This window comes from Lycorma delicatula, chromosome 1, assembly GCF_047948215.1.
Source record: "Lycorma delicatula isolate Av1 chromosome 1, ASM4794821v1, whole genome shotgun sequence".
NCBI lineage: Eukaryota > Metazoa > Arthropoda > Insecta > Hemiptera > Fulgoridae > Lycorma > Lycorma delicatula.
In genome coordinates this window covers 217,608,112-217,627,833 of record NC_134455.1, presented here as the reverse complement: position 1 = coordinate 217,627,833, position 19,722 = coordinate 217,608,112, and the positions used below count along the sequence as shown (strand labels likewise).

Below are 19,722 nucleotides of genomic sequence, written 5' to 3'. Positions count from 1 at the left end.
AATATAACAGATACCAATGCTGATGTTTGAAAATGAAAATATCTTCAAAATAAAAACATGGTCAAGCAGACTATCTAGATTTTCGTAAAAAAAATCTTTTATTAAAATTATCTGAAGCACAACTTAACACGAAACAAACAGGAAAACATTCACAACTAATTAAGAACCGCTAAAATTCGGTAAAGAGTATTATATTAGGCTTGAACATACATAAAAAAATCACACGTACGGGTCTCGAATTCAGAATCCCTAGCTTTATAACTTTTTATAATCCCTTACGTTATAAAAAGTTTGATATTCTGAAATTAAAATATGGTGCACACAGCCGTTATTCCCAAGTGGATTAAAAAAATCTGATGTGGACACCACATGATTTCCTTGTAGGCCTATTAAATTAATACACACATTTAAAAAAAAATGAAAAGTACATAAAATTTTATTTCATTAATAACTTCTCGTATTTTTTTTAAGTTATTGAATTATTATTTATTGTAAACGTTTTTTTTACAATCTCAGATTAATAATAAATCAACATACTTAAATAAAAAAAAAGGAGATGAAGTCTGATTCGAACCAACGTAACATCCAACCAAATATTACATCAATTAAAATTTTATTTGGCTATAACTCTGGAACCAATGAAAATAAATACCACTTATGATATATTATTGAAAAGCTCTCAATGAAGGCTTATTACTGCAATTATATATTTAAATTTAAAAAAGTTAAAAAAAAGGAGATGAAGTCTGATTCGAATCGATGTGCCTTCCCGTAATAAGATCCAAATATTTCATTAATTAAAATTGTATTTGGCTATAACTCAGGAACCAGTGAAAATAAGTACTACTTATGATAGTAGTTGAAAAACTCTCAATGAGGGCTTATTACTGCAGTTAAGAAAAAGTCAAAAATCCAGATTTCTTTTAGGATTCTGGGCTTTTTTGGACACTTTTGGTCCAGTCGATTGCAATCAAAAGATGAGGTGCACAACTAGATGTTACAACAGTCCTAATTCAACATCCTACGGCTAATCGTTTTTTAATTATGCGAGATACATGCATACGTACAGACGTCACGCCGAAACTATTAAAAATGGATTCAGGGACTGTCAAAATGGATATTTCCGTTAAAATCTGAAAACCGAAATTTTTCGTGATCACAATACTTCCTTTACTTCGTACAAGGAAGTAAAAATGAAAAAAATATATATGTACATCTTGTTATGATTCAATAGGCTACAAACAGGGAGGGTTGAACAAATTTATTGATTATTTTAAATCAAGATTAGTTCTTCAAGGAAAAAATTTTACTTAAAATTATTTTATAAGAAAATAATTTACACTGTCTGGTATACATAATTACTCTATATTAAACTCTAAACAAACAATATACCATTATTTAAAACCATTAACTATTAAAATGAAGAATTAAAAAATTTTGCGATGCAAATACAATGAATCAAATTTTATAATTACAATTTTTTTTAAGTTACTTCAAAAGGTTTTAAGACGCCCTGCGAACAATCCGGAGTGTATTTTAAAATTTGGTTCGGTTTTAGGTTTTAAAAGTTTACAGACAATGAGCCCTGTACGTAAACACTAATCGTAAATAAATGTTTTTTACCTTCTAGAAACAACAAATTAAACACATTCCATAAGAAATAAACGAGTAATTTCAAAAATAAAAATATAAATGTAAAAAGTCAATTGTTTATCTTCTTTATTTTTATTACCTCATAAAAAATAAAATTGATTGTTTTAATGAAATTATTATTTCAGGTGTGCTCAATCCCATTGTTTTAGCTGTAACTTATCCGGATCGAATTCATTTCAAACGTCAATAAAAAATAATATACCTTTTTTTTAGTTTCTAAAAAAAATTATCTAAAAAATTTGTATTTATTCAAGGTATACATACAATAAGTATAAAAATTTTAAATCTGTTAAAAATTAAAAAAGACTGCCAAAAGAAAATAAGATGTCCGGCTAGTGAAAATCATTACACGACAGTATAATGTAAAAGTGAGAAGCCCCTAAACTTCGGACCATTGCAATTAGATCCCTGAAGGCTTTATGCCAATATGACTTGGTTAAAATATTTAACTTGGTTAAAACGCCCAAGTACTATAAACTTCCCGTTGCTTATATCTTGGAAATGATATTGTTCATTTCGTTAGGCGTATTGCTTTTGCTGCATTATTTATATATAGTAAAATCTTTTTCTATTTTTTTTTTAAATTTATTTAGACATATATATATATATATATATATATATATATATATATATATATATATATATATATATGTAGCCTAAGACACTCCCGATAACCTAAGGATTCCAACGTGGAGTCATACATCTAAATCGGTTCAGCCGTTGAGCTGTTAAGATGGAAAAAATTACTCGTACATACACGTTAATACATTACACTTCTTTTTGGGCAGTCTTGTAAAAATACTTACGCTTCCTTCTCTTTCTGTTATTCTTCTTTTAATTTTTATGGGAAAACTGGCAGAAAAATAAAACCAGTAAAGAAGATACATTTAAAAATCTGACTAAAAATGAGTAGTTACTGTTATGTAGTCATTTTTTAGGGTACATAAGTGGTCTACAATAATAGACCGAATCAGTTATACCTAAGTCAGATTTCCTTGAAAAGAAAAATCTTTCACGTACATATTCTGTCTTATGAAATAAAGAACATAGTTACTGATTAAATTTACTTACAGTATAATTTTGCATGTAATACCTTTTCTCACTCACTCTCTCTCCACTCTCAAACTGTCTTTCTTAATGCGTGAATGCGTGACGTACAAGTGCATGTGTGGCGCATGCAGAGATATTTTACTGCAGGGTATTTTTTTTTAAATATCGGGTATCAATAAATTGAATATCGGATGTGGCTTGTTTTCAACTGTCCGTGCTAATACACTTTTAAGTAAGGCAACCGCCTACAGATATCACGCTGGCCTACCTCCGCGAAGGGAATGCATTTCACCTTCCCAAGACTAGGGGCCTATCAGGCAGACGCACCTACTACTAGACTGAAAGGCATTAGCACTGAAAGGCCACTTCAGTGAACGGATTGAAGGGGAATACTCTCAAGGAGTAACCTAAATAAAATAATATCAAAATCCGATATACAAAGGACCGAAACAATCCCCAATTCCGCCCATCTTAACTAAAAATAAATATATAAATATAAAAATTAAATACCCGTCAGATAATTAGAAAGATCGAGCAGCAAGAGACTGACGTCCAAGCTCTAGGATGAATAGGAGGATAAAATATCCTCCGATATCCTTGCGTTCCGTTCAGTTCCGTTCCTTATATATAACAGTACTAACAAATTGTACCCACTGCTACAATATATTCTAATTATTATTAACTATTTTGGTAATAAAGTACGAGAAATCATTAAAAAAGGGTGAATACTAAGACAATAAACTAATAGATCACCAGTACGAAAACTGCACACACGTAACGAGAAATATTTAATTCGTAATAACGTTTTAAAAAGTTCATAATAGATATGACAGAACCTAAGCATAACGTTTTACCTACTAAATTAATTTTTTTTTTCGCTGAATGTATAGTACTGAAAAAAATGACATTTTAACAGTATCTTCAATTTAATTCTTAAGTGCAACGAGTCTAACCGCACTGCAACATTTCACATACCACGGTATTCCAGTAGCTCGAAGGCTTCATGACCTAGAGTTTTAAAATTTTGGATAATCTTCTAAAATAACAGTGCAAAATTACTTATTATAAATTTACGTTATGTCTCGATTTGTTTCTTTGTATTTGACAATTATTTTTGGACATTACGAATGCGACTACGAGACTTATATTTTGAAAATAAAAAAACGAACGAGCAAATCAGACCATTTGAAGATCATTCTGTCAAAATGAGCAGCAAAATTATCTACTTATAAAATAGTTAGCAAACATCTAAACTTGATACTAAACGATCAAGTTTACTAGCGAGCGTACAAGAGGCATTCTACTTACAAGATTTGTGAAAGGAAATGGGAATTTAATTGCACAAGCGAGTATTACTACGTTTTAAGTATTAATTAAGACAAGGGTAACTTAGAAAAAAGCCATAATCATAACTAAATTCAAAAAATCATCAAAAACTACGATCAAATTTGTACACAAATTAAAAATAAAATTGTACAAATATATTGGAGATTTTACACCTGCTTTTGCGGTCACAATTAATAAGTCACAAAAGCTAAATTTGAAAAACCTATCGTCCTCGTAAACTAACAAATTTTTCAACTACCACAACTTGTCAACAAAAATTGTTTTATTATAAATAAAACAATAATAAACATATTCGTTTGAATTTTGCAAACAGAATACTTTGTCAAGAGAGCTACTGCCCCATAGATAAGTACAAGTAAAACAATTGAACGACAAAGTAAACTAGAAACAGGCAATTAAATTGACCAATTCGAATATTTATTTGAATGCACACAAATCGAATGAAAAGACGTGTGTGAAAAGGCTTTGTTAATCTAACTACTCTTTCACGCTTTGTTAAACTAACTACTTCTTCACAAACCGAATTCAATTTTGTTCTTGCCGGACTACTGAATAACTATGATATCTGATCACAACAGGAAAATTTACATTTACATCGTCCAGATATTGACATACTGTAGAAACGGGCTGCGTTTAGTATAAAGCGCCCGTAGGATTTTCAAGGAAATTAGAAATAATTTTCAAAAATATCTGAAAAGACAGGATGACATCTATGCTGTTTCCGATGAAAGAGAATGTAATATTTCAAATGCATCATTTATTTACAATTCTTATCATCCTTTTCCAAAAGTCCATTACTAAAAATAAAACACAAAATCGGTTAAATACATTAAAACGGAATAAATATGAAGTAATAAACTAAGACAACCAACAAGAATCACAAAAATTCTGAACGAATATGAAGGAAAGTATCAGAATCAAAATGAAGAAATGTAATGTAAAAATAAATTTTACGCTTTCGTCGTCAAGCATTCGTCAAATTATATTATAATTATGCAACCTTTTAGATAAAATTCAACACGAATTCGAGCTCTAAAAATTAGTTCCTTTGAACAGCTATATTATCTAATCGATCACAGAAGCGACCAAATCAAAGCAATTAAAAATGGTTTTCATAAACTTATCGAAGTCATTTGATATTGTAAAACACTCGCCGTTAATAAAATAAAAAGAAAAGATCCATCGATCTTTCATGGCTACGTAAATAAAAGAAATATAGTAAAATAACATTGCTGATTAACGCACTTCAACGGCTGACATTTTTGTCCCTAGTTATTTTTTTTCGTGAAGGATAAATCTGAAATATTTTCATAATTCCCAATAGTATTTTTTTGTTTTTACAAGGGCTGTTTAATCGCAACTATAAAAAAGAAAAAATAAGAAGTAATTGAATTTTAAGCTGTATTTAGTAGGCTAATACAAGCACAATTTTAGAAAGCTGATTTAGATTATTATTTACGGCTTAGATACTGGTAAACCCAGCCAAATTTCATACCGGTTTACGGAAAAAAGTAAAAAATTTATCAAACAAGAGAAAAAGCAAGAAGAATCGCACTATAACGTCAGGCCCAAAATTGCTGTTGGTGATAAAACAAAAATTGATTACTAAACATCTACTTTAAATAGAAATAGGCAAATAAATAAAAATTTTAATTTTCTCAATAATTGTCTTTCAAATCGGGATATAACCAGCGCATTCTGGATTAAGAAAGCTTTAGTTTAATCATCAAAAGTCACAATTTAATGTTAGTAAAATCAATATTCTACCTAATCAACTATTTATTTTTAATAATTTCTAATGTGCTATATATATATATATATATAAAAATATATATCTGTGCCTAGAAAGCAACTTGTTCTGACTGACTGACTGATTCATAAACCCAGAAAAAACTACTTAAGATAAATTTATGAAAGTTTGAATACATGTTCTTATGGTGTAAGTGCACACTAAGAGAGGTTTTTTTTGAAATTCCCAGTTTAAAGGGATAAAATGGAGAACAATGAAATTTACTAATTTTTTTTTTTTTTTTTTTTTTTTTTTTATTTCTCGGTAACAAATGAATATATCTGCTTAACTTTTGGGTGTGTAATCATCATGTAAATATGTAAAAGCTAATTTCTAGATTTTTAAAATTTCGAATTTAAAGGGTTAAAATGGATTTTTTTTCTTTTAAACCCGGTTATTTTTTTTTAATTTCTCTGTAATAAATGAACATATCAACCCGATTTTTGGTGGGTGTAATCTTCATGTGATAATCCAATTTCTAGATTTTTTTAATTCGGCCTTGAAAGGAGATGAAGAAAGACGAAAAAATTTTGAACGATGACTGAAAATTTTCCCAATTCCGACAATACTAAACGAGGTATTGAGCAGTTTTGGGCTTGCAAATACTCTTCAGATAAATATCTAAAAATCATTTTCGGGTTTTTTGAATTCAAATTTTTTAAGGGATGCGACGGTGTACGCCGCGGCGACCAGCACAGCCACTGGAACTGTATGTGCGACGCGACTGGCTGCACCTGCCTACGATTACTTGACTAAAATAAGCAAAATAAAAAAAAAATTGACCGCAACAAGAAAGGCAAGTAAACATATACCCCGGGCGAAATTACCCACCGGGTTGGTGTAGTGGTGAAATCGTCATCGCAAATCAGTTGATTTCGAAGTCGAAAGTTCTAAGATTTAAATCCTAGTAAAGGCAGTTTCATACTAGAGGATTTGAATACTAGATCGTGGATACCGGTGTTCTTTGGTGGTTGGGTTTCAATTAACCACACATCTCAGGAATGGTCGACCTGATACTGCACAAGACTACACTTCATTTACATTCATACATTTCATCCTCTGAAGAAATACATTACGATGGTTCCGGAGGCTAAACAGAAAAATAAAGAAGGGCGAAATTGCAACGGGAATCTCATTTATATATATAAAATTAACTATTACTCAATAGTCTACTTTGGAATTAACAAATAATTACTAGTATACATGAATATACTTGAATATTCATGAAATCATAAGTAAAAATTCTGACTCAAAAAAGACAATAAAAATGCAATACGCATGCGCGCGCGCACGTGTGTGCGTGTGCGTGTGCTATTGAGTGCACTACTAGCATACAAGTAGAATAGAGTACCTTTCAGTTAACAATACTAAAATGTTTTCCTTAGCAAATATTATATTCCAAATTTTGAATAAAAATACAATCGCAAACTTTATATTAAATTCCGTCAATTTGCGACACAACATTACAACACAGAATTTATTACAAACATGGCAACAGTGTTCGGCATTTATGTTTCATCGCCAACACGTACGAATACACAATAGTTGTCAGTACAATAGTTTATTTCTAACTTTATTTGAATATTGTAGAAAAAGTATCCCTCGGTCCGACGCATACTCCCGATATAAGTGAACAATAGATGCTAAATTCTGCCTTCCAGCAACGCGCTACCCGAACTAAGTAAGTATTAACAGTCCGTAGTCGGATCCCAAAGAGTTTTACCAGCGGATAATCTGAAAAAAATTGACTTTTTTCAGTGATAAACATTTTGTTTTATTTAAGTACGTGAACACATAGCGTTGCTATATAATGTATATATACATTATTTATGCAAGATATTTTGCGTAGTTTTCATTTTAAACGTATAAAATGTTGTTTAACTATTTTTTGTTATAATTTAAATTTTTGTAAATTAGGACAGTATACATAGGACATATACGTATTATTTAAACGAAATTATACTTCTTAATTGTTCTGGTTAAGAAACTTAGAAGTCGTTCACTAGTAACCGTACCGAACATTTTTTATTTGAGCTAAATTTTTTAACGATAATATTTTAGCTATTCACCACTCCAAATTCCACGACAATTCTTTCACAAATGTTAAAACAGAATTTCAATAAAAAATGCGACTTAATTCCTTCCTGAAAATAATCAGGTAAGATACCGAAAAGAAGAATTCGATTAAAGGGGTTGTCCCATTTTAATACCAGTTCATTTTTATCTCTCAAAAAAATTAAATAATTTTCTAAATTCAAGGAACAGCGCTCAAAACGTTTTACACAAAATCGATCTCTGATTCGTTTGAAACGTATCACCGAAGTAAGAAACGAACGTAACCACGCAAAGCGTCTTAACAAATTATGCAAGAAAGTCATAAATACTTGAGTTTAAAACAATACATTGCAACAATAGCGCAACGTGAAATTAAATAACACGCAGCGAGAGCGGAGTCACCGATTGGGATTTTAATTTTTCATTCTAACGGGTGAATGACCGATAAGTCACTGACGCTCGAGTAACAATCGTAAACCCTTATGACTTATGCATCTTACTTTTTATGTATCAATATCTATATATATAAAAATGCTAAGTTCGTTTGTATACGGCTTCAAAAACTCAAAATGTTCTGCACCGATTGAGCTCAAATTTTAGCACGATATGTAACCCGCATCAAAGATTCTTTTCATATATTTTTAATAAATCTATCTATCTATTTTTAATTTGTACATTTTTAATTTGGAAATGTAAACAAAGGAAAACCAATCAGATCAATGCAAGATGGCCGCTGTCAAACACAACGACCAAATTTCTTTGAATTGTATTTAACAGCTAAAACATCTGTATTTTATTAAAAAAAAAAACACCAAAACAAAAAGAAAAGCCACCAAGAAGGATGACTTATAGTAAATAAATTAAAACACCCAACTTTCTTATAGCCCAGATAGACTTAAGACTATGCAAACAAAAAAAGTCGAAATAACCAAATACACAGAAAATAATATCCCTACATAATGACCAAAAAATCCTTTTCTTAGGTTATTTTTTTATATATATATGACCAAACAATCATTTTTTGGTCATTTAGCGTTCTTTAACAAAATTCACAAATAGTAACACTGAAACCACACAACTAAGTATTCGTTTTTTTTTTGTTTTTTCTAACCTCCGAAACCACCGTTATGCATTGCTTCAGATGATAATATGAATGATTTATAGCGTATGAAAATGACATGCCTGACCGAGATTCCAACTTGAAACCACCGGATTAAAGTCCGAGACGTTACCACTCGCGCCACGGAGGCCGGCAAACATATTCTTTAGGAGCCGAATAAAAACACGACTTACCAATATGGCGTTGTGTGTCAAACCAATTTTATACGGACTATAATTACTTTTAATACGCGAAACCTTTTGCAATGATTGAACATTAACTTAAACCTCTTCAAAAATTATTCCTTTTGAACTAAGCCACATTTTGATATCATTGTTTTTCTATAACACGGCTGGAATTCTTTTCGTTTAATGATAAGAAGCGTTGTCGAAGACAATAACCGAATTCTCTTCCAAAGGGCATAATACACCGCTAAACTATTTCTAAATAATTCAAATTCGTGTAATTTTTTTACGAATCGCGTTTTTATCAAAATCTCACCTTTTTCTCAATTGACCTGCGGGGTTTTGTTTTCTTTGGAGACCGTAATTCATTAGTAGATTCATACTCGAGAATCACGTTGTACACTGAAGCAGCACAACTTCTACTTACGTTAGCAGTTTATTAACATCTGAAATCAACGCCGTTTGATTATTCTGTAATTTGTAAGCATTTAAAATGATGTGTTTTTTCGCACAACTTAAGGGCTTTTTTCGCAGCCCACAAATCTTTATATATAAAAATGTTAAGTTCGTTTGTGTACGCTTCAAAAACTCAAAATGTTCTGCACCGATTGAGCTCAAATTTTAGCACGATATATAACCCGCATCAAAGATTGTTTTTATCTATTTTTCGCATCAGTCACATACCCGCGACCGCGAGAAAACAGTTTTTTAACGGTCAGCTGTGTACCAGTGACCGCGTCATCTGCCGGAAGCGAGGGTAACACTCGCCATACTAGCTAACGACAACCGCAGTCACATTTGAAACAACACCTGTTCCCAATTACATTGTTTATTAACAAAAAAAAACGTATCCACTTGCATCTGATTCAGATTATTATACAATCTGAATTAAATATTCACTTTAATCGAGGTACTTTTGTGTGATCATGTCGTGATTGAGCTGCGCCTTTCACCAAGCTCTGAATTTATTAGAAAACGACCAACAGTGGGATATATGTATTAATAACGCGTGCAACACTGCACATCCAAACCAAATTCGCGCATTATTCGCAATTATATTGACCGCTTGCTTCCCTTCATCTCCCACAGAGCTTAGCTATTGCAAATAAAGTTCTTAGTCAATTGGGAATGCCAGCACCCACCCGAGCTGCGATTGCTTCATTTGATGTGGATTTACGCCGTGAACAGAGTTACAACATTGGTGATCTTCAGTCATATGTCCAATCAAACATTCCCAAATTAACCCGTAAACAGAAAGGCATTTATGATCGCATAATGCAAATGATAAATGACGGAGTTGGGGGGACCTTCTTCTTGGATGCGCCAGGAGGAACTGGGAAAACATTCCTATTAGATTGATTCTAGCAACGGTTCGATCAAAAAATGACAATTATCCTGTTGGGAATATTAATCAGCCAAAACTCTGCAACGGCACGCGACTTGCAGTTAAGAAATTGATGAATAACGTAGTGGAAGCAACGATTATAACGGGGCCTTTCAAAGGTGAAGAATGGGTATTCCTCGAATACCCATAATCCCGACCGATACACCATCTTAATTTAAAAAATTGCAATTCCCAATTCGATTGGCATTTGCAATCACAATCAATAAAGCTCAAGGTCAATCTTTAGAATTGTGTGGTTTAGATTTAGATGCGGATTGCTTCTCACATGGGCAACTGTATGTTGTGTGTTCCCGAGTCGGCAAACCAGATAGCCTTTATATCTACGCAGACAGTGGAAAAACAAAAAAATATTGTATATCCACAAGTATTGCAAAATTAAACTTCTAAGAAACGTATGCTTTGTTTTGTTTCTCATTTCTCATCCATGCAACCACAATGTGCCATAGCGAAGCGTGGCGGGTAGAGCTAATATACTATAGACTTATTGCCTAACAATATTTACTTATTTTTTCGTATCCTAAAAGTTTACCTTACCCGCAAAATCAAAAAAAAAAAAAAAAACACATTATGTTAAAGAATATATATACGGAAAAAGTAAAATTACAACGTACAATACAATTAAATGTATGTATGTAATAAATGTATTAAGAAATAAGGAGGTTTTTATTTATAACGGAAATATCGCACGTAAGAAAGTTGACTGTTTCGTTAATTCAGAGGAAATTATGAATATCACAGTGCGACAAACTGAAACATGCCGAATCTTTAAGCTGTAACGGTTTGATTTATTAAAATACAGATGAATAATACATTAATTAGAAAAATCAAATTATAAACCAGACCAATGCTGCTATAAGCAGCTTAGAAAAATCTTCTAATTCATGAGAAAGGATGTAAGGTGATACGTGATATATATATTATTTTCATAACCTAATATTTCCTTGTACAAATAAATAAAACGTTTGTTACTTACATCCTTGTAAATACGGTACTGATCGATGGCCCACACTGTAGGCACGTGCGTGGCCAGCAGCTGCGACAGGGATAGTTGCTTGTTGCATGCCCGCGCGCAGATGAGCCTCGTCTTGCCTACTGCCGTATCTCCGACTACCACGCATTTCACCAACTCCTGGTGGGGTTGTTCATTATCCATTATCATTGGCCATCATACAAGGAGCCACCTGAAAAGAAAGCAAAAGAAATGCATATAAGAAGAAATTTGTGTAAAGGGAATCTTTTGTATATCGTTATATGTAGAAAAGGTTAAGATTAACAAATAAAATATTAGTTATGTTAGAATTATATTATTATATTTTTTTTTTAAATACACACACACACACACACACACACACACACAGATATATATATATCTCCCATTGGATGGATGTGTGGGTATCCTGATGAAATGAATAAACACTTTAAATAACTATAACACAAACAATTTTTAATAAACAGGTAAGTTAACTCAATTACTATAAATGTAGAAGATTGTCACCAGTTACCGAATCGTTGACCATTATTCTCCAGGCACTACTGATAACGCTGACTGATAGAATTACAAACTATCCCAAACATATCGGTTGGTATTTGGGCGCATTTTCTTTCAATGGTTGCTCCCAACTGTTCTGAGGTGTTAATATTATGTTTGAGATGTTTCCACAAAAGGAAATCCATCGGAGTGAAATCCGGTGAGCGTGGTGGGAATCAATACTACTTCTTTGCCCTAACCATTTGTTCAAGGGAATTCCATGAAGATAGGCTCTCACGTCGCGATGGCATTGTGGAATTGCTCGATCTCGCTGAAAGTACCATTCTTCATTCTCATACGTCTCTTGAATGCGTGACAACGGATTCCTGTAACGATTTCAGATAAACTTCACCAGTCACGGTAAAGAAAGGACTAATTCATACAAACGCTGACAATCACACCACATTTGATCACCTGCTACGTTCACAAAGTGTTCAACTATCAAATGAGGATTATCAGTTGATCAGAAACTATAACTGTGAAGATTAATTGAACCATTTAATTTAAATGTGGCTTCGTCATGTCAAACAATTTTTTTTGAAAACCGATTGAATTTTCACTGTCAAATTTGATTCTCCAGTCAGGATTATCTTCACCGAGAGCTTGGACTAATGTGAGAATAAACTTTTTCCTCTTCAAAATTCGATGGACGCTCAGTCATGTCTCACGTGCCGCTTGCGGAATACATTTTCTAGGAGATTGTTGGCACATTTCTATGACATCTCTTTTTCTTAAGCGGCTGGTGGATGTCCGTGATCTTCCGGAATCCTTCTTGTGAACGGTTCCTTCTGCTTCAAACTTATCCCAGATATGAGCAACGGGAGTCTCATCGGTCCATCTTGTTGAAATGTCTCTTCTAAACGCTCTTTTATACTGCAATAACGTTCTCTGTCTTCTAGTAAGCCTTAAGGATAAATTTCCTTTCCACAGAGTTTAGTTTTGATTCAGCCACTGTTTTAATCAATCTCACCTGAAAAAAATGAAAATGGTTTGGTGATCATTAGCTGTAAAAGGTGTATAAATGTTTTTGGATCTCACCCTATATATATTTACAGCCAGTAGCCTGGCTGTACGTATACAAATCCGTCATCAGGGAACGTATTGTATAAGATTACAAATAAGACAAAATCATTTTATTTTTGTTTATATAATTTACTCGCTTTACAACATTTACTTTACGTCTAGCGACCAACAAACTGGTAGTTACTGCAGATCTAAAAAATCGACATCAACCGAAGACGGTGATTCAAATACGTCTTAATGAGACGTACTTGAATCACCACTTAATCGAAATAAATACGATATAAAATGCATAATTAATATGTAACGTTGATTTTGTGCGTCATTATTTGATTTACAATAAATCTGAAAATAATTACGGCAAATTAAGCGTAAGAACTACCCCGTACTCTTGTTTTACGCCTGTGTTAACGTTTCGTAACATCATTAAAAAAGTGTCCCTTTGAAAAAATATGTTATTTTGGCTCTTAGTAAAGGACGGATTCTTTATTTTATACATATTATGTATTTTAATAATACTATTAAGGTACGTACACCCTTTCATAACTTTAATTAACAAGAGGAGGGAAAGATGGTTATAAAGGAAATAAAACTTTCCAACTAAATCTGCTGGTAATCCCACCGACTATCACAAAAAAACATAGTCGCTTCACGGGAGTCTAGACTGCAAAACCGATCTTGAACTTGCTGCACTGAGGATATGAACATTTAAAAGTAATACTTACTCTACAAATAAAACTCTTGTTTTTAAATACTACTTAACAAGAATTTTTTAAATTTATTTCTTAATGAAGTTATGAAACGATAATATCCCGCTCCGAAGAACAAACAAAAAACGAGAAACTGTTGTGAATAATTTACTGGAATTTCCTAGTTTTCCTCCAATACATCGCAGTTGGCAATAATAAAGAGTAAGGTTCAATATGATATAACTCAAATTTTTTAATCGAAGGTAGAAACTCAATTTTTCGGTCTGGAATAAACTTAATTTTTTTTTCATTCAATAAACTTAATTTTTTCGATTAAGACATAAGTTTTCAACAAGTTTTTTTTATTTCGTGACGAATACTGCGACTACAATTTATCATTCTAATTTTGTGACAAACAGAACAAAAACCAGAACTAATATTAACGATTTGGTTACACTCGTAAAACACGGATAAACTAGTATAAAAACGATAAACCTGGATTTCTAGGACAATCTCTCATGAAAAGTCTACGAGCTGGCTTCAATACTGCACGATAGTTTCATTCAACAGGACTCCTCATAAACTGCACTACGTAAACAAGAACTTAATATCTTTAGGTATAATTCGCAAATTACTTCTTAAACAAACGCATCAGAAATGCCGATTGGAGTTTTCCCCAGTATTTTTTCAAACAAGAATTATTTAAAAACGTTTTAAAATACGTTCGGTATATTTTATGCGTTGGTAAATTGCGAATTCCAAAGATATTTCGACTAAAAATATTGAATTAATTTTAATTCACGATAAAGATTCTAATGTTAACGATATCCTTTGATAATTAGGTAAAGTTAACAGCACTGAGTATTATCCGAAGGATATCTAAGTTCGGCACGCATCACTCTCATAATCGATAATTATGAGAAATGTAATAAAATCTAATACAGATCAACAAAATGAAAAAGGTATCAGTAAAACGGTTGTACAGGTACAACCGTAAAATCTTTCCATGATTACAAAAATTTATTACAATAAAACTATTACAGTTACAGCTGTGCGGTTTGTGGCAAAAAAAGAAAACATTATCAAGTTTCTTTTACTATGTCAATAAACTTCAACATGCGCAACAGCTTTACTTATTCTCCGTCTCAATGTATCCAGATCAGGTACGGGTGTTGCACAGACTATGTCCTTAGCATAACCCCAAAGTGAAAAGTCTAAGAGAGTTATGTCTGGTGATAGTAGTGGCCAGGGAGTGGGACCGTCGCACCTATCCATCTGCCGTGAAATGGTTCATTCAGAAAATCTCGAACAAGTAATCCCCACAATGTGGTTCCCCATCCTACTGGAAAATCGGCATCGGTTGCAAGTCATTTAGTTGAGGTATAGCAAAGTGTTGCAGCATATCCAAGCAATCCGTTGGATAATCTCAACCGCAAAGGCAACACGACGAGGGCCGTCATCTGGCTGTAGATGTTGCAATATCTGAACTTTATACGCGAGCAACCTTAGTTTCTTATGTAAAATTTTGTGCACTGTTGACCGGCAATCACTAGGTCACGAGATGCACGACGGGTAGATTTGAAAGGGCTATGTAGAAATGCTTGCTGTACAACCTCAACCTCTTCACTAACGGATGGCCGCCCTGTTCGCGAAAGGTTGAATACACTTCCACTGTCCTTAAACTTTGCATACAACGTAGCAATACTCTTGTTATCAGGTGCTGGTCGTCCGTATTCCCTTCTAAAATTTCGCTGTACAGTAATCGGTGATTTCGACTCCTGATACCACAACACACATTGCGCTTTCCTGCAACTTCCTGCAACATTACCTCTACCTGCAACTAATCGATATAAAAAAAAACTTGATAATTTTTTTCTTTGTTTTGCCACAAACCGCACAGCTGTAACTGTAATAGTTTTTTTGTAATACATTTTTGTAATCATGGAATGACTTTATGGACACCTGCATTACAAAGTTTCTTTTTTTAATGTAATTTACCAATATGTGGTACATTAGATATTTATTTTAAAATTTTATACACCTTTGAAAATCGGAATTCAAACTAGAAATTAAAAATAAGATATCATTTTTAAATCGGACATTTTAAAAAAAAGAAGTAAATCAATTTTTTTTAACAATAAGATGTAGGATGTGGAGAAACCACAACCACCACATACTGCAAAATAAATTATTGAATTCAACAATTAGAAGTCCAACACCGTGGTGATTCCAAAAATGAGACGAATACAAATTTCTTCTTTACAAAGTTTCAAGAATGGTAATTTTTAACCGGGTAGATCAAAATAGTTCTTGGAAACTGCTTCTGAACGGTTAAGCGATGTATACAAATAAATATCTTATCGAAGTTTAAAAAAGGTTTCCGTCCACTTTCTAACGTAACGCGATTAACATCCTTACGAAAACAAAATTAAACGAACAGGAAAAATTATTGGGAAAGAATACAGAAAAGTAATAAAATCAATGCGGTCGGGAAACTCGACGAAGTTCGGCGTATTGCGGTTACCATTATACATTTCAAAACTTACGATAGGGAAACTTATTACTACATTATACACGAGACGACGAAACAAATATTATAAAAGAGTAAAGTTTTATTTAAAAATTATTAGTAAAAGTAAATTAACTTCAGCAAAGATTTATAAAGTTCATATCAAAATACTAAATATGTCAGATGGGATCGGTATTCACCCATAAACCGATTCAAATTTCCATTTAAAAATAAATGAATTTATACTAAATGAAACCGCAATACGTTAAAAGAATTATACCAGGCTATACATATAAGCCCAAGCGCGTACAATTGAGAAAGATTAACGTGGAAAATTTTAATTACCTTAAATGTAAAAGAATGTGATTTAACAATTTAGAATTACATTAAACTATTTTCGTAAATAAAACTTTAAATACTTCTACTAAACATTTATCCTATTGTAACAGAATTAAACAGATTAATTGCGATAATACAGATATTTTAAAAATAATTTTTCCGTAATTGATCTATAAAATAATAACTGTTTAATAAAAATTAACAAGGAGTGGTACGGAGTAAGATTTTAGAAAAATCTAGTCCACGTAAGCACCAAAATTCCCTTTATATGGACAAGGTTCGATTGTAAGATGAAATCCACATTCCTTTCTCTTCTATGAAAATCGTTTAATTTCAAACTGCACATTTAAATGCAGTTTTCATTGCAAGTTACTAGATGCCACATCATAAAGTATTTGATATTTACTATAATCATTGTCTTCTTTTACAAGTTTATCCTCGAAACACTATTTTATAGAATTACTATTTTTTCTTCAATTCGTTCTAAAATTTCTTCATTATGTAATTTTTATCAACCCACCTGGATTTACAAAGTCATTCTACTACAGGTATTGTATATTACCCAATTTGAATGTTCATTTCCACATTATTCGCATTTCATTTACATGTCACGCTGATTCTTTCTCAGAATGCATCCTTGCCATTCAATACTTTCTCCAAGACTATTTTTGGTTTTCATCAAAAGAACTATGTCATCAGCGAATCTTAGTATCTTTATTTTTGATTTGATTGTTACTCCATTTACAATGTTATTCTTTAATCCCATTTAGGTAGATTTCATAAGAAAGCTACTTATTGTAATGAGTACCATGATTCGACTTCCGGAAAATTTCGACAAATCATCGCGTTTCACATCCCCCAGTCACCAAAACCACCGTCAGCTCAAAAGTTTATATATATATATATATATATATATATATATATATATATAAATAAAGGAACGGAACATATATATATATGTCGGAGAGGCGAGGAGATTTGCCAGGGATTCAACGTTTTGTGTTTCACTCATTTTTATTATTACAAGTGGAGAATATATAAGATTATAATAAAGTTCAATTAATAAAAATGAGTAGATAACTCGTACAATGAAATAATTACAAATGATAATTATCACTTATCAATAACTCAGTAGTACACGAATTATAATATAAGATTAATTTAATTTAGAATTCAAATAATATTAAAACAACTTGCGATAGACCGAGGCTCAGGGAAATAACGAATTCGCGATCACCAGGACGTCTGTTCGATCTGGGTTCCAAAGCAAGACTGCCTTTTCTCAATATTCTCAAATAATATACCTACTGCATATTTCCTTTTCCTTATTAATTTTATGATACCCCTATCGTCCTGGGATCCCGACTACGTTGACAACCATGTGCCTACCTAGGCCTAAGCCTACCGCAATAAAACAATTTAAACCTTATTTTACAAAATATTACAAGTAATAGTACATTTCTTAAAACTACTAAAAATACAGATATTCTAAAGAATATTCTCATCGTTTTGTCGGAAGATACTCCACTGTACTTTATTCTCCGACACGGCCATTCTGACAATCACACGCCCTCGGGTGTATCTAAAACATTGAGTTACAGTGGTATTTTAATTTTTGTTTTCAACTGACCTCGGTCATTATAAAGCATTTTACAATAGTTAAAGTACAAAAGATAGATTCAGAAGTCCTCTCGAGTAACAGAAATCCATTAATTATTCATTATCCTAAATAGTCATCGTACAGTACTCAAGAGATCGAAAAGCCATCAATCATTATTCCTTATCATTTAACTGTCAAATAAGATTTTATTTCCTCCACCAATAGACCTCTGCACTATCTCTAGGCTACCCTGTATGCCACATACAGTATCATACATATTCTGTAGTTGCCACAACTACCTGCCCGACACATCATCAGGTGCCCATCGCGCCCTGATCAAACTAATATTAGCCACTAATTTAGTTTGCAGTTACGACTACACACTAATGCATGTGCGAAAAATAAAAATGCCAGGTCCACGACCTGCTGCCAGCCATTAGTGCATTGCGTCATTGGTGGTCTCTTTTTAAACCATAGTCCCTGTTTCAGGACCAACATCAACAGTCTCCTCGGCACAACTTTCATTGTCCGAGGAAACATCCAACTCATTAGGGATATAATTCTCAGGCATTTCTCTCAACTTATCATGACTATACTTATAACTTCTACTACTACTTAAAGATTTTAGTGTGTACCTGTCGTTATCAAGTAATTCTGTTACTACGAATGGACCTCTAAATTTCCTATCGAGTTTCGTTTGATTACGTTCTTCGTTCTTAATCAAAACGTGATCTCCTATTTTAAACTTATTAACCTTCGCTTTATTTTTATCAAATCTAATCTTCTCATAATTAGCATTTTCCTCTATACTTTCAATCGCTCGTTGTCTTACATTAGAGATATCAATTTCATTTTCGTTGTCATCAACTAACAACCCGTAAGGTCTTGCCTTCTTACCAATTAATAATTCTAACGCACTAGATTTGGTAATACGATTCGCGGTTGAGTTTAAAGCTAGCTGAACTTCACCAATGGCGTCTTGCCATGGACGATTATTAGACTCAACAGCAGTGAACATATTTTTTAACGTACTCATTACACGCTCTACTTGACCATTTGCCCTACTAGTACCTGTAGCTATTAAATGTAAATTAATATTTAAAGATTTACAAAAGTCTTTAAAATCTTTCCCAGTAAAACATCTACCTTGATCGGCAATCACACGAGCGGGAACTCCCAATATAAATATTGAAGCCTTTAAAGCTTTAATAACACTATTACAGTCAATTTTTCTGGTGTGATGTAAATAAACTTATTTGGTAAAACCATCTATAATAACAATAATGTATTCTTTAGTATTATTTTTACCGCTCAATTTACCTGTAATATCTATATGCACAGTATGCCAAGGTATGCGGGTCTTAGGGATGGGATGTAATTCAGCTTGAATTTTACCTGACTGAGCTTTAGAGAGTTTACAAGTAATACAATTGTCAACAAATTTACGTACGTAT

The 19,722-nt window shown here is 32.5% G+C and overlaps 1 protein-coding gene across 10 annotated transcripts in view; it reads right to left on the bottom strand.

Annotated features, from left to right (window-relative positions):
- RhoBTB (Rho-related BTB domain containing) overlaps positions 1–19,722 on the bottom strand; it is a 276,592-nt gene that overhangs the window by 81,290 nt on the left and 175,580 nt on the right. For all 10 annotated transcript variants that reach the window (XM_075372467.1, XM_075372538.1, XM_075372529.1 and 7 more), the window contains exon 2: positions 11,557–11,764. In XM_075372467.1, the coding sequence (XP_075228582.1) occupies positions 11,557–11,742 (186 nt within the window). In that variant the 5' untranslated portion in view covers positions 11,743–11,764. The remainder of the gene's footprint in view (positions 1–11,556; positions 11,765–19,722) is intronic.